The following is a 16,033-nucleotide window of genomic DNA, read 5'->3' as shown; positions in this document are numbered from 1 at the left end:
TTGTACTTTTTAAAATCAATAATAAGCAATTATTGGTTTAAAACAGCTCATATTTCTTGCTGAAAACTTACTTGTAAGTTAGTTTTGTCTTTTTTCACGTGTAGTAAGACGTTTGCAATAGAAACAAGACATAAAAATACTTGGTAAGAGTTCATGTTTTTTAAGTGTAGTTAACCTCAGTAAAGAAAACTATGCTTAACTTTCTGTTTGTTATGAGTTGTCATTTTTTTGTATCAGGAGCAGAGGCAACGTCACACTGTGTGCGAGATTAGTCACTGTAAAACAGAACAGGACATTAACGACTAGCATATCTAGCATATTTAACTGTAAACAATAGACTCTGTTGTTTCTCTGAGATTTTTGGTTTTCTTTTTTTTTTTGGTCAAAAAAACCCCCAACTTTATTAATTTCAACTTATTCCATTATATACAGGTTTAAAGCTTTACTGTAACACATTCAGGTTCTCTAGTTTCTCTCATTCCTTGTTTATAAACAGCAGCCTGAGTAGGCAATAGATATAGATACAGTTTACTGATCGTCATACCTTTTGCATATTTTTTTAAGCATCTCACTCACACTGAAAGTTGCAAACTTTAAGTCTTCAGTCAGTTACAACTTCCCTCCAAAGAGTGTTGCTATTGATACAACCTGTTAATAACCAGGTATTGTGTTCAGTGAGGGGAAAATGACCTGGTTGGAGTTTATGATCAGCTGATAGTCTAACTGAAAATGGACCAGTTCTAGTCACCACCACAAGTCCCATTTATAATTCAGAAGGATTTCATTCATAAATATAGGAGGAAATCTATTTAACAGCGATAGATGATATTACAACTTTAATGGCTTTTTTTCCATGTTCTGCTCAGCTGAGAAATCAATCTGCTTTATGTTTTACTAAAAGACAAACCTTCACAAGCTTAGTAGACTTTACATAAAATAAAATATGTATGTTAATGAGTAAATTGATGTAGAGCAAATTTATTTAAATGCCAAGTTTATTCTAATTTTTAATCAATTTAAAGTTGCTTCCCCTATCAGAACAATTAATAGCGGCTACTCTGTTGAAATGTTTATACTTTTTTTCTTAAGCAGTAATTATTACTTTTGTTCTATGACACATCTGCATTGTGTCGCCTGACTGATGAGAATGAACGAAAGAGAAACGGCGTGCTCCACCCTTTTACAACAAACAGTTTCACATTTTGTTAGTTCACAGTTTTCATTTGAGTCTTATGAGGCTCCGATCTGGCGTGCTGTGGGTTGGAGGAAGTGCAGACGCAACAAAAAGCTCAGGCTGCCACCAGAGAGAGGGCAATGCTAGAGGGAACGCCATCCCTGTGATTTTGTGCCTTTGTGCAAAGAAAAGGGAGATGAAAGTAAGAGCCTCTGAATTGGGGGCGGGGTTGTATGTAAGCTGGCATTATTATTTACCTCCTTCATGGGGTCTTAGCATACAGTTGTGTGGCTGTCAGGTGCTCCTCTTCCCCCTGCTCGTCATCTGTTTGCTCTCTGTGGTTAGCCGAGCGGAGCTGCTGATGCAGGTGAATAGACGGAGAGATGCTCCTGATTATTTGTGCCGGCCTTCCTGGGCCCGGCGATTCACCAGACGCGTGTGCTGTGGTTTCTTGTAGGACGCTATCTCCCTTTTATGGGTGGATGTGCTTCTCTGTGGTGCTCACTCACTGCATTTAAATGTCCAAAATGCACACTTCTGTCTGCTACGTGTGTGTGTGTGTGTGTGTGCGCGTGACTCTGTCCCCGGGGGCCCCTTTAACTCAGTCAGCATCAGCTCGTGTACCTGGGGGAGCTGATGGCGGAGCGGCACGCGCCCTACCCTGCCCACCCAACACCAGAAGCTGCTAATGAGCTACTGTTGTACACTCTTATGAAATATAATTGCATTATGGTGTGTAAATAAAGCCGGGGCTTGTTGTCACAGCATATGCTCCCAGGCTGGCCAAACGGGAACAACAAGCGGGGGAGGCGGGTGAGGAGGAGGTGAGGGGTGAGGAGCAGAGAGACGTGGGACGCTCAGGGGAGCAGCTGAAGCACGTTTTTCTGGAAACTCTGGAGAATTGATTAGCTTTGCTGTGAAAGATGACAGTTGATGTTTGTCTTTGTGCATTTTGATCCACGCGGAGTCTGATGTGGAACACGTTGCCACGTTTATGTGTCTCTTTAAAAAAAAGTACTTAACTGTATCAAACAAAACTCAAAACTGTATTTTATGAGGAGACACTCCGCAGCATCAGTCTCAGTTTAGTAGAACAAGAAGTCGGAGAATGAAGAAAGTTCACACTTGGTGCTTTTTTTCTTATCATACTTGTTTGAAACTTGGCAACCTTCAGAGCTTCACGAGGCTTTGGGGAACAGGTGTGAGACACAGGGCAGCTAATTTAATAATAATCTAAGTACAACAGGGTTGATTAATTAATGTCAATCTGCAGAGAATCAAACAGACTTTGGGCTTTGTTTTACATGTTTTGATATTTAAATGGGAAAGGCGTTGTGGGCTGAACATCAGAGTGACATAAGATATTCCAAACTTTACTTTTCTTTAAAGTGTCTTCTCATTTCAGCTCACATACCCCGTGCTGGGTCTGGTTGCCTTAAAGTGTCAGAGGCAGATTTACTTTACAACATGGCGAAAATTAAACATTCCCTGTGTTTCACAGTTGGCTTTATTAAAGTAAAGGCCCAGCAGGCCATATTGGTTCAGGCAGCACACTGGACAGACCTCGATAATGATCAAGAGACGAGGGAGGGGGGGCAAGAACGGGAGAGATAAGGGGAACCGAGGAAACCCCAACAGCAGTGACAAGCAAAATGGCAGAAATGTTAATATTTTATACAAATAGTGATACAAACAAAAAGTTCAACATTATGGAGAAAAATTCTGAATATTTATTTCGTTTTTAGCTACAAATGAGTCTCAAATTACATGGAGTTGTGGTAAACACGACATACTAATTTCTATCGATCAAATTTTGAAACGTAGATATTTCAGTTTATATTGTTCACCAGCTACATGATGAACAATACATTATTTTCCATCCATATTATTGTTTGAACAGGGGTTTTTTTCTTCCTTCATTTTTTTCACATGTATGTTTTCATATTAAGTGTCTTTTTGCATGTCTAAAATTAGACCAGCCAGTCGTCCCTCACATGCCTGAACTTTGTTTCCTATACAGCTACAGGTAAGTAAACGGATTGTACAACGGAAAAAAGGTTATCAGTTTGTATAAATTGTTTTAATTTACAAGATAATGCAATCTATGCTAAATTTGCTCTTAAGCTGTTCAAATTAAAATTTCTCCCAACAAATGTGATTGGCTTGTGAAAATGGGAAGTTGTAGTTCAATCCAACCAGAACCTGAATGCAAACTTGTCTGCTCCCCTTGAGCAGCGGCAGTAAAATCATATAAATACAAATTATAAAAAAAAACAAAACAACAACTCTGGATTATTTTCTTTGTTTTCAGGCGATTCGTTTATCGTTGGAGCAGGCTTTACCGCCCGAGCCCGATGAGGAGTCAGGAGAGCAAATCAGCAAACTGAGAATCCGCACGCCGAGCGGCGAGTTTCTGGAAAGGCGTTTCCTGGGCAGCTGTCGGCTCCAGGTCCTCTTTGACTTTGTGGCCTCCAAAGGATTTCCCTTCGAAGAATTCAAGATCCTCACCACCTTCCCTCGTAGAAATGTGAGCATTCTGCATATTTTCTTACCAATATGAAAGAACAGTGGGGAAACTGACACTCTTGTTCATATTTGCTCATTTACAAATTTAATTTGGAGATCATTCGCCACTATTTACTGAATGTTTTTTGTTATGCAGAAAATAAAAAAAGCAGAAAGAAATTCATTATATTTAATCGAGTTTATGTGTCACTGTTTAGTTTTTTTATTAACCAAAACCTCTGCAGGATGGCCTTTCTATTCTCATATTGTTTTCAGGTTTCACCTAAATTCACACAGCATTATCATTTGTTCCTAGTATTATATCTGATTTAACACATTCAGCTGCAGTTTGTCTTAAATAATGTCACATTTTTCTCCTGCTGACGATGCTTTTCTGCAGAACAGTTTGCAGAAGAACTTGGCTAACGTAACTGTATTATGACTTGATGATGATTTAGTTTGGTAGCAGAGTTTAGTGCGATTCCGCTTAATTGTCTTTAGACAAATCTTTAGAAAACGTTCTCTTGTTTTGCAGACTTTGTGGGGAATGGGAGTCGCATTGTATAACTTTTGTAGATCTAAACTTTATCTACAGCCTTAAATTTATCATGTTGAAACGTGTAGAATCTGTGATGGCAGTACAACAAGAGAAATTTAAGTTTATCCTTTTTTAAACGTTTAAAAGTGTCTTTATCAGGACCCAAACTGGTTCAAAACATCCCTACAGTACATTCATACGGTGAACATGTTTTTGCTTGCTGGAAACAGCTTAGATAAAATGCCTCAGCTCTTTTGTATCCTGCAAAAGAAATAAGGTCTAGGTGTTTTGGCTCATCATGAAGCCGCAGAGGGAATTTGGTATTAGCGCTAAGGCTAACTGATGGAGCAGCATGCTAAGCTGTACATCAGACATTACCAACAATACAGAAACTCAAATGGTTTGTTGAATTTGATTGAAAACCGTTTTTACAACGACGTAAGTGCTTTAATCCTCCTTTATGTTGTCCACTAGAACAGGGCTACACAGCAGGTTTTAACGTATGTTAAGTTATAACGATCATCTCTGCTGGAAAACTCCTCTGCAGTAATTGGCTGTTTCAGTTGGACACGAGATAAACCTCGGGCAAACAGCAGGGATCATGGTAAAGATAATCCGCTGTAATTTTTTTGACGATTCAATTTTTCTATCTCTTTTTCTTTCCGCTTCCATCTTAGTGCTGCTGTTTTGCGCTGCTGCGGTACTGCTGCCTTCGTTTTCTTGTTTCTGAGCTATTACAGTGTTGAATCTGTCTCTGCGTCCTCCTGTGTCCATGTATTATTTAGTGAATATTAATTATTATCGGTCCGTTGTCCCTGCAGTACAATTTGACAATGTTAGGATACAGTTGTCAGCGCTAACAGTAGTAGTCTCCTTGGCTCTTCTGTTGATGCCTGGCAGCAGTCAGCTAGCTGCAACCAGTCATTAGAGGGCTTGGTCGCCACGCTCCGTGGTAGCGAGCTAATGAGCGCCGCTCTAACTACCAGTTTAATTAGCCATGCTGCTAGATTTCCATTAATCAGGACATGAGTGCATGTTGAAGGGTGGTAGTGGTTGCAAAGAGGTGTGTGAGCGTAGGCTTGCCCGGGCAGAGCGCCGTCGCCGTCTGCAGAGACCGTCGGGGCACAAACGCCTAACACACACATTAACGCGCAGCTCACACTCCCGTTTCGTCGGCATCGCACAATTCAACACATGCACAAATATTTTCAGGCAAACACATGCCCCGCTCACAACTTTGTCACTTAAAGGATTCACAGTTGTCTCTTTATAATCAAGAGTAAACATGTGTTTGAGACAGAGATAAAGATGTGCCTGCGTCGCAGATGAAATTCCAGCAAAAACAGGATGGCAGGATTAGAGGAGAGCGGGGGGTGGGAGAGGAGTCGGAAGAGGATGGTGATTGCAGAGCTGGTGAGGGAAGAGAACAGAGAGGACAAACGCTTGAACAAAGAAAAGATTTAATCAGAGAAACAGTCTGAAAGACAAAAGGATAGAGAAGACAAGTGGCGGCGATATTAAAAAGTAGAAAATGGGAGATAATTCCAGGAAACCGAAAGGCGAGCAGCCGAGTGTTAGTGCCAGTATGAGGCTGCGAACACAGGCCCCCGTCTAATCCGGCAGCTCTGTGTTGTAATTAAATGAGAGGGAGCATAGAAAGCTCCCATCCCGTCCAGACGCTCTCACTGTTGCTCTGCCAGGCTCGGAGGATAGAGGATAGAGCACTATTGCATTTGTAAGACCGCACAACTGTTGAAACCTTCTTTTAAGTTTTCCGTCACTCTTTGTGCTGCTTCACTATTTCCGTCTTTTCAGCTCATTTAGCTTTACAGAATCCAACTTTAGGAAATTATTCGGAGCTGAATTACGATGGTGTTCTCCAGGATTAAAAGCTAACTTTATTTTTGCTTACGTATGTATCTAGTTGCAGACCTTGTTTCAGCTTGAATTTTAATGACTTGAATGTTTAGAAATGTCTTGATTCACGCTTCTGCAACCTCCTTTCTCCCTTAGCCAGTGTCTATTAGTCTCCACATTTTGGACTCAGTGTCTTCGTCAACATTTGGTATCAGAGGCTTATCTCTTCAGCACTACAGCAGGCCTTACACTGGCATCATTTGTACCAGGCTTAGCCGTGCTCAGGGAACTAACCCTTCCTCCATTTCTATGTCTGTCAGCGGGTTTGACGAAGAGCGTGGTGGGGGGGAGGTGAGGGGGTTGTTGAGCGGCTCAGTGTTTCAGTTTTCAGCTCTTCATTCAAGAATTTCCCCTCCTTTTCTTTGATACTTCTCAAAATGGGGAAAAAAAAGCTCTTCTTCCTTCAGCATGCGGGAAAAATGTTGAGGCTGCCGTTAAAACGGTTTGCAGTAGGAGCTTCCTGTGCGGCCGCTCACACAAACCCAAACAATGTCAAACAAATGTATTGGGTTTTCTCAACATGATACTGTAATGCATGTCACCTCCTCCTCGTAATACCCCGTCCAGCGTTGGACTCCTATGTAAAACGAGAGATGGGGAGGGAAAAAAATAAACGGTGACAAAGAAAGACGCTGTTGTCTGCGCTGAAATAGGTTTTACATCTGCTACAAAACCAGGTTTTGTTTTTCTTGTTATCTGAAGGTGTCCTGGGACGACTTGTGGGAGGTTAAGCAGCCTGTACTTTTAATAGTTTGTTGTTTCTTTGGGGTTTTTTTTTTTTTTCTAACAGTCTTTCCATCTTATATCAACACCGGCTCTAACGTAATTCAGTGTTTCTTTTTCTGAACATAAAGAAGGATTTTGGTCTTAAAATCGCTTTTCGCTCGACGTTTCGTTTTGTTTATTGTTGCTTTGCTGAAAGATTTTTGGCAGTTTAGCACACTGTTACTGTTATCAGAGCAATCTGCGATAGGAGGAAGTTTATTCTGGATTAGAAGCCAGTAGATGGCGTTTTGTAAAGATTTGTGGATTTTAGGTTTAGAGACTCACCAACCAGTTGGCCAGAGATGGGACAGTTTTCCTCAAAAATCTGATTAACTGAAGTTTTTTTGTCACTATTTATTAAACACGTCAAAACTTAGAAGTTTTGACGTGTTTAATAAATGGTTTAAACCTGCTGTTTTTTTTTTGTTTGTTTGTTTTCTATAAATGCTTTCATGTCCATGGGAAATGTTTGGGTGTTCAGTAAGTCATCTTAAGGTTAGGGACATTTACTTTGATGGAGAAAAGAAGATTATCTACGTATTTACGTAACATTCAAAGTTACGACTTCTTTTAAAGAAACAGCAACACATTTTTATGTGATATTGATGTAAATAAAATAAATAAATTAAAAACCCAAACATCTGAATTGTTCAATATTTCAAATCAGCCGGTCATACCTTATTAAAAAAAAACAAAAAACTGAAGAAACCTTTGTAGCTCAATAATTTACCACTAAATTATAAGTAGTCAATTTTACATCTAACACAAAGTCAGAGTTGAAAGCACAAACTTCACCGAGATTAAATGTTGTGTAGCAGATGGTGTGGCTCGTATTGCTCTCTGTTGTGAAGACTGTGACATCTGCATGTGCTTATGCTACGTCCCAAATCACTTAATTTTATCGCAGTATTTTGTGGTATTTATTGAGTTAATGACAAAAGTTGCAATGAAAAGGAGAAACTGGATTCTCTGGGAATCTCTTGGTGAACAGCAGCTAAATCAGGTGCATCACAGCTGAAGATTCATCCAGTGATTCTCTAAACTCTCTGCATGTCTCATATACAGTAAAGAATGCAATGTTGCCCACGCTTCCAACTAAAAAAGACCAGATTTGTGTCCAAGTTTATCTGAAAATGGCTGCCGAGTCATCGGGGTTTGAATGAGTAGAGAACAGATTTTGCTTTGATTGTTCAGTTACATTTTTTAAACAGAAACATTGCAAAGAAACAGGTTATTTTAAAATATCTTTAAATATCTGCAAAGAGAAAATGAAGCACTTCACTCTGAGTTTCTAGCTTTTATTGTTTTTTTTTTCCCCTCATCCCTTTAAACTTTTCCCAAATTGAGCTTCTTAGAAACACTTCTTATTCACCTTTAAGTTGATTATTTAAGAACAAGCTGCCTTCTCCTTGCTCCTCTTTCTTTCTCTCCTCCATTTCTTTTTCTTTAAATCTTCAGTCCTACCCCCAGTCCAGTCTTTTTCCTCCGGCCTTTGAAGTGCCGTACTCTTTTCTGTTCTGCTCTGTTCACGCCCCAGCACTACATGCTGTCAACGCTCCTGGCAGCAGATAATGATCTCCCACTGCTTTTGTAATTGGCCAAATAAACACTTGACAACACTAGTTTAAAACAGACAAGTTATTTGGTTTTAATTAACATAGCAGGGCCTGTAATGGCTTCATTAAAAATGCGTTATTTCAGCTGCACGTCTGATTGCGCTGGAAACGGACATCTTGAGGGCCCCGTGTTTATTTTGCCTTTCTTCTCTTTCACAGCGGAGCGTTGCTCGGTGTCGCCTCCTCTCTTATCGGCCCGCTTTATTCATTTCTTTCCAGTGACGTACAATCGTGCTGTTTATTTTAAAACTCACATTAATAGCTAATTATGCGATTTTAACTGGGTTGAGACACCCTGTTCCTGTGATGGTAAATACACAGATTTGATTTTATTTAATTTTTTTCTTCTTAAATAAGTGAGACAAGAGAGAGAAAATTAGAGATTGTGGAAAAGCCCCCATCTGTTTTCTTGTTTGGATCCAATTTTTAAGTGAGGCTTTGTAATGGAAGGTATCACATTTATCTCTCTTATTATCTCTTTAAAATTGATCTCAAGTTTAAAAACAAAAAGTTAATTTAGCGCTTATTCTGTTGATTTTTCTCCCCGTTGCTAATTAGCTCCAGATGTTATTCTTCTAATTGTTGGATGAGAAGTTCAAAAGGCAGATGTCATATTTCCAGCCCTCCTCTAATTCCGCTTATTGATTTCACTGTCTGATTTAAAAGTCATATTGACTCGAGGTTAGACGTTATCTCTGTCCTGTTTTGTATGGCTGCGTGTGTTTATGAATGCATGTGTGGCTGCATAGGCAGGAGAAGAGAGGATATGGCTTAGGCAGAGCAGAGGAAAAACAACAGCTTTGTTTGTTGACAGATGCCTCCATGCTTATGGTCTGTTAATTGGATAACAATGTAAACAATCACCGATGGCGCCCGTCTCCTGTGTCAGTGTGGCATGTTGTTTCCCTGCTTCTCTTTTTCAGAGTCAGATGCTGCTCTCCCTCCCTGGTGCACAAACCCTTTCCACCCAATTTTACTCTCGGAACACACACACACACCCACGCACGCACGCACACACACTCGTGCCGATTCCGCACACACACCTGCTCCCACCACAAAGCCTCATTTACTCCTACCTGATGCTGTGGTGTCACAACAGCCTGTCGGGTTCATTAGCATGGCAGCCATTTGTGACGCGCCGCTCCCGAGGTGGAAAAAGGAACGCAGCGGTCCTGTTCGCCATTTTTATTTATTTTTTTTCCTTTCTTCCCACCTTTGGCGGCTCACGCACACAGGCTTCTCTCCACAGCCCAGAACCCTGCTGGGGAGTCGAGAGTCTAAATGACACATTGAAATGAGGACGAGGAGATGAAAACGCGATCCCAACTTCCACACGGAGTGACATTTTCAAACACCTGTGGGAGATGGAGAGTTTATCTCACGCTGATATGTCCTCCCAACCTTCCCCGACGCCTCTTGCCCTCTTTCTCTTTTCTCACCCTTTCACAGCCTAAAGTGGGTCAGCGCTGTAGGAAAGGAAAGCATTAATGATAGCCGGCAAACTAATATAACAGTGGACTACATAAAAAAAGAGAAAAAAAAATTCCTGAATGTTAAATAATAAGTTGAACATCTTGGTTAAATACATGCTATTAGATGTGTCTGTAACTTATTTTCTATAATTCATAACAGTGCTTAGAAATTCACTCATAATTGTGGAAAAAAGGGTCTTAAAGAAGTGTTAAATGTAACTTAATAGTTTGCACTGCACGCACTTTAAAGCTACAACTAGATTTATAAGGTGCTTAGTCTAAATTTTTGGTTAATCCTACATGTCAAAACAAACTGCAGTTAATAAATGTTACACAGGTTGTCCCAAAATTATCCACACCCCTGGCAGATTTAGGTTTAAAGTCATTTTTTAAATTTTTTCTTAACATGTTTCTTCTCACTGTAAATAATATATTTTTTTAGCAGTTCAGGCAGAATCCTGGCTTGAGTCTGATAGAGAATTTGTGGAGATTAGGGTGATGGCACAGAGGCCTTCCAGCTTCAAAGATAAACAATCAAAAATCTCATAAGGTTTCAGTGTTGTCATGCCAAAAAATATATTTTCATGTTCATTTCAAATCATATAGACAGTTTTTGATGCATAATTGTTATAAAAAATATATTAGAGTTCATACTATTCACTATATTTTTGGGTGATGCCTGTCAAAAACAAACACCAATTTGACAGCAATTTTCTTTTCCTGCCAGGACTATGAATAATTTCGGGCCTCGCTGTTGAAACATTGTTTTACCTGTTATCAGTACGTTGCTACACACTGCCTTTCAGCTGGCTAAAAGATGGATATTTCACTCTTTCCTTACTTATAGTAAAGGCAAATATGAAAATAATTTCTGTGTTAAAAGTATCTGCTTGTTCTGCTTGTGTTACTTGACAAAGATCAGAATGACAAACGAGGAGAATATTTTTTTTTTACCCATTTTACTAACATTTATCAGCTGTTCATTCTAAATGTTTAACCCAGTCAATAAATTTAATCTATTTTATGATTTGAAAAGTTGTATTCAGTTCTCTGTAATAAATTAGCAGATTTTATAAGTAATATTTCCTCATTTAGTTTTAAATAAAAGCTTGGATTATACTGCTTGAACTCGTTTTAAAATGCTTACAATTATTTTTATTGAAGATTATAATAGAGTAATAACCAAAATACCACCTCAAACCTTTTCAGACACATTTGTTAACCCAGAAATTCTCCCTAAGTGTGACTGAGCCACAACTCTTAACATTAATAATAAAGATCTGTGTAATTAGCCTGCGGCCGGTGAGAACAAGTAGAGTTGTGGCTCAGTTCACGGTCACTGCTCATATTTCTCCGCCTACGACCGTCTGTGTGAAGACCGTGACTTTACTTGTTGGGGGGTGTGACCTTTACGGCGCTCGGCTTGCCCTCTGACCTTTCTACAGCAGGTACAGGGAGCCGACTAATTATCCCGCTGCGAGGTTAGGAAAGGATTCCTAATCAGACGGGGCTGACACAGCAGTGATCAGATAAGCCCCGGACACATCTCGGTGTCACACCGCCTCGCCCGTTCGGCCCAGGTGTTAGATTGGCCCAATGTAACACTAAACCTCCAGTGATTAGCTCACATAAGCTAAGAGGCCCACAGGGTTGGCTGATGTCAGGGAGAGTCGGGTTGTCGTGTTTGGTAAAAAACAGCTCCGAGCCCCTTTTTGTGAGCTAACCTGATCAGTGGCGCTGTGGGTGGCACAGCGTTATTCCTTTCTACAGAATTGCTTTTATGAGGAGCATTCAGCGCCACTAAATGTTTCTCTCCTTTACACCATTAGCGATGCTTCTCTTTGACCTTTTTCGCTGCTTGAATTAGTCCTTATTAGTCGTTTAAAAACACATTGGTTTATTCTCTCTCGCTCTCTCTCACTCGCCTGTCTTGGCCTGTAATCTTCATCAGTTTGTTCTGGATCGGAGCTCTTTTAAGAAAACAAACCAAAACGTTCTCTCAGGGTAACTGGAGTCTTGCAGCTCACATTTCTGCTTAAACGTTTTTGTTGTGTTTTTTTTGCAAACATTATGTTAGAATAATACACACACACACACGTAAAACTACAACTGCACTGTTCTCCAGTATAAATCCCAGCAGATCTCTCAGATCTGTCAGTCACAGAAGGATTTTAATGGCAGTGAATTGGCCTGAAGCAGTTCTGACTTAATAAGGATAACTCTGAAGAGGCGGCTGAAACGTTTCAGATATGGTGGGAAAACAGATTTACAGTCAACATTTAGTTATGTTACGACTTCAATTCCACTGTGTTTTGTTAGGATTTATATGTGGTGTCTATGAAAAGCAAGAGTTTTCACCCCCTGCCCCCAATTAGAAATAATGAACATTTTGGTGTGCATTCATATTTACCAAATCCTCTTCCGGTTCATCACATCTTAAGTAGGGGTTTGTAATATAAACTTAGAAAACAGATGGACTCCAATAATTGTTTTGAAGACTTCTGAGATCAAGTGATTGCGCTAGATTGTATTTTGGGCTGTCAGAGTAGAGGAGGCTTGGTAAAAATGTTCACCTCACTTAAAGTTATTTGGGGTTATTTTTGTAAAACGTGCGATAAAATGTGGGGATGTTTGGTGGGTTTGAATAACTTTGCAAGCCTTTTGTAGCTTTTCAGGGCAAACTGGTTTGGACTTGTTCTAGTTTAAAAAGTAAACACATTAAGCACTGAGAGAGAATATTATTCTGCACACACTCTAATAAGTATATTTTGGGCTGTAGTTCATGTTAATCTCACTTAATTTTTTTTCTTTGGTTTCGTGATGACAACTTACTTTTTTATGTTGAATTAACTCAAAACCTACAATTTTTTTACTTAAAGAAACTTTTTGCTTTGATTTTATTTGGATAAAAATAAGTTTGTTGCTGCGTTTGTATTTTACATTTGACGTCATGACTCGAGCTTCACCAGGACAGATCCTGTACCAACCAGGTTCTGTGGTGGCGCAGCTCAACCCACATAAGGACGCCTCAGTCCTCGACACGGCCGTCACAGGTTCACTTCCTGGCCTGGTGTCCGTTGCCCCCTCTCTTTCATTACCCACTTCCCTGTCTAATTATTCCCAAATAAAAGGTCGCCTGAACAAAACAAGAAAAAGCCTTTCAGACAAAAAGATCCTTTATTAGTTTACTTATTTGAAGTAAACTAAACTGAGTAAGACTGCCTTAAATTTGTCAAGTTAAACCAACTTAATAAATTATGTTGGATAAACTCAACTGAATTACTTGTTACCAAGTGAAGCAATTCAATTAAGATGGTTGAAATATTTTATTTTTCCAGTGTAGATGACTATATTTATATTTAAAAAGCATTGTAAGTGTAGTACATTCATTTTATTTATTTAAATTTCCAAGAACTGTGTTTGGTAACACTTTATTTGAAGGCGTGTGAATAAGACTGATATGACGACGCTGCCATAAACATGACATAACATCGGTCATGAACATGAAGGAGTCTTTATGAATATCCATCACTGTTGTCATGACGTGTCATTCAGTAAATAATGATACTTTTAATGCAAAGTTGCCTTAAAAGTCCATTAAAAGTGCCAACTTTGCATTAAAGTGTCATTATTTACTAAACGTTTCAAAATTTGCACTTTTAATGAATGTTCAATGCAACTTTTAAGCAATTTTGCATTAAAAGTGTTATTATTTACCGATTGACACTTCATGACAACAGTCATAAACATTCATAAAGGCTTCCTCGTGTTCATGACCATAATTTATGACAGTGTCATATCAGTCTTATGAACAACCCCTTCAAATAAAGTGTTACCTTGTGTTTTAATTGTGTTGAAGTTCTGTTGCTTATTTTGACCAGTACTGAAATGAACCACTGGCTTGTTCCAGGACTTTTAATCTGAGAATGTTCCCCACTCCCGTTTCTCCTCAGATCACCCAGTTGGATCCTGGGTCGACTCTGCTGGAGGCCAAGTTGTTTCCTCAGGAGACGCTCTTCCTGGAGGCTAAGGAATAGGAGCGGACCCTCTGAATGCTGAGAGGACCCACTCACTGACTGACGAACTGGCTGGACGCGCACTAGTCGCAGAGCGTGGCCCCCTCCTCCTCACCGTCTGGGCTGACCATACAAACACACATATGCCACCATCTCTCAGACTAGCATACACTGGCATGCACATCCAGTGACACACACACACGCACACACACACCCCCCCACACACACACACACACACACACACACACACACACACACACACACGCACACACACACACACACACTCGAACACACACGTTCAAATAAGCTGTTCTGCCCATGGCCTGTTTTGTGGTACATAAAAGTCTGGTGTTGCACAGAGAAGAATGGACAATGTCACAAGCACACAGCCAAATTTTCACCTTCCCCGAATCTCTGTCCATCTTCCTCAATTGTTCACACACCTGACAACTTCACGACTCTAAACTGCTGTGTCATGGTTCTCTCTCACAACACGAAGAACAATAACAGTGTTGAGAGACTAAGTAGACAAATCTTTGTCACAGAAAAAAAAAAGAGAATAAATAAAAATTAAGGACTTCTTCCCGTTTCCTCATTTGACACACCGAAGCTGCTTTTTTTTTTTTTTTTTTTTTTTTTTTTAGGTTTTTGTGTTTGAAATACAACTGAAATGTTAAAATTGTAATAAAATGAATATCACAACTAGATGTTGCCCTCTGAAGGTTGGGGTGCCTCATCTCCACCTGTATTTTACCCCATTAGCCTTTGCCTAACTCCACGTTTTGCCCGCTGCGGGGGGCGGGACTCGATGTCTCTCTCTGCTTCCTCTGGTTTTAACATGCACTGCTCCACAACGCCAGGTTGATTCAGTTTTTTTTTTTTTTTTTTTTTTTTCTCCTTAGTTTTCATTTTTTTCTGACATTTTTCAGTTTGATGCTGTATTAGTTTTAGTTTGAATTACATTATATAAAATATATGAATACAAACATCCGTTTGTCCTGCCCAGAAATCTGTTTAAACTTGTCAGACACACATCCTCCTATCATTTACTTACTTAACTTTTTCAGGAAGACATTCATAAATCTATCCTGATAATTCAAGTGGGAATGAGGGATGTTTTCGTACACCTGTGATGGACATGAATGTCATTTAGTCTTTTCATTGTTATATTTTGAACCGTTTTGCTTCAAGGAGTGAGACAATAATTGGGCTCACAAATAGAATTTATGGTTTATTTTCTCGAATGCACATAATACACATACATGTTCTAGTAAATGCATTGCCAGGGCACCAAAACAAAAATGGTCACACACTGTAATATTGCCTTTAACTTTGATTATAGCACACATTTGCTGTGGCATAATCCCAAAGTTGTGGCGTTGACTTAAAAGTTTTAAGTAGAAAACAAGCCGATGAAATGAAATACACGAATTCTCACATTTCCACAAAACCCCAGAATTGTGCCGTTTGCGGAAAGAGAATGAACAACCTGAAATTTCACCAAACATTACTGGATGTATTTGAGGATGAATGTCTGCTTTTACCCATGTGGATTACAGAAAATTAATCGTAAATTCAAACTAGTGAAAAGCTACTTGCGTCAATTCACCCTGGGAAAAAAACAAGACATCTTCAACGCATAAAAAACCAATAACAAACGAGTGACATTTGAGTCGTGGAGGATGTCAGTATTCACCTGGAACAGCAGCAAGGTTCACATTCCCAGGAACGTTTTAGTTTCTATACGATGACGCAAGTTCCTGGATATTTTTCCATGTTGATCTTGTTATTGTTGATGATGGTTATCTGGGTCAGAGAACCATCATTCCCACTCTTTCTGGAGAGAGTTAACTTGCAATCATAGTCATTCGTATTTTTTTTTTATTATTGTCCTGCTTTGGTTTGCGCCAAAGTTTGAATATGCGAGACCACAACTACATGCAGACCTTTTGTTTGCCTCTTTTAACAAATGTTTTAATATCCTCACTCTCACACCACCTGCTAATATCAGCCACTGCGCTTGATGCCTC

General features: G+C 39.6%; 1 protein-coding gene across 1 annotated transcript in view; it reads left to right on the top strand.

Moving 5' to 3' along the window:
* Nucleotides 1-14,583, top strand: part of faf1 (Fas (TNFRSF6) associated factor 1) — a 69,800-nt gene extending 55,217 nt beyond the window's left edge. Inside the window, exons 18-19 of the mRNA XM_007552661.2 lie at nucleotides 3,486-3,701; nucleotides 13,941-14,583. Of these exons, the coding sequence (XP_007552723.1) occupies nucleotides 3,486-3,701; nucleotides 13,941-14,024 (300 nt within the window). The 3' untranslated portion in view covers nucleotides 14,025-14,583. The remainder of the gene's footprint in view (nucleotides 1-3,485; nucleotides 3,702-13,940) is intronic.
* The last annotated feature ends 1,450 nt before the right edge of the window (nucleotides 14,584-16,033 follow it).

Source organism: Poecilia formosa, unplaced genomic scaffold, assembly GCF_000485575.1.
Source record: "Poecilia formosa unplaced genomic scaffold, Poecilia_formosa-5.1.2 Scaffold52, whole genome shotgun sequence".
NCBI classification, from domain to species: Eukaryota; Metazoa; Chordata; class Actinopteri; order Cyprinodontiformes; family Poeciliidae; genus Poecilia; species Poecilia formosa.
Note: the sequence above shows the minus strand (reverse complement) of the source record. Positions and strands in the feature narration are given on the sequence as shown.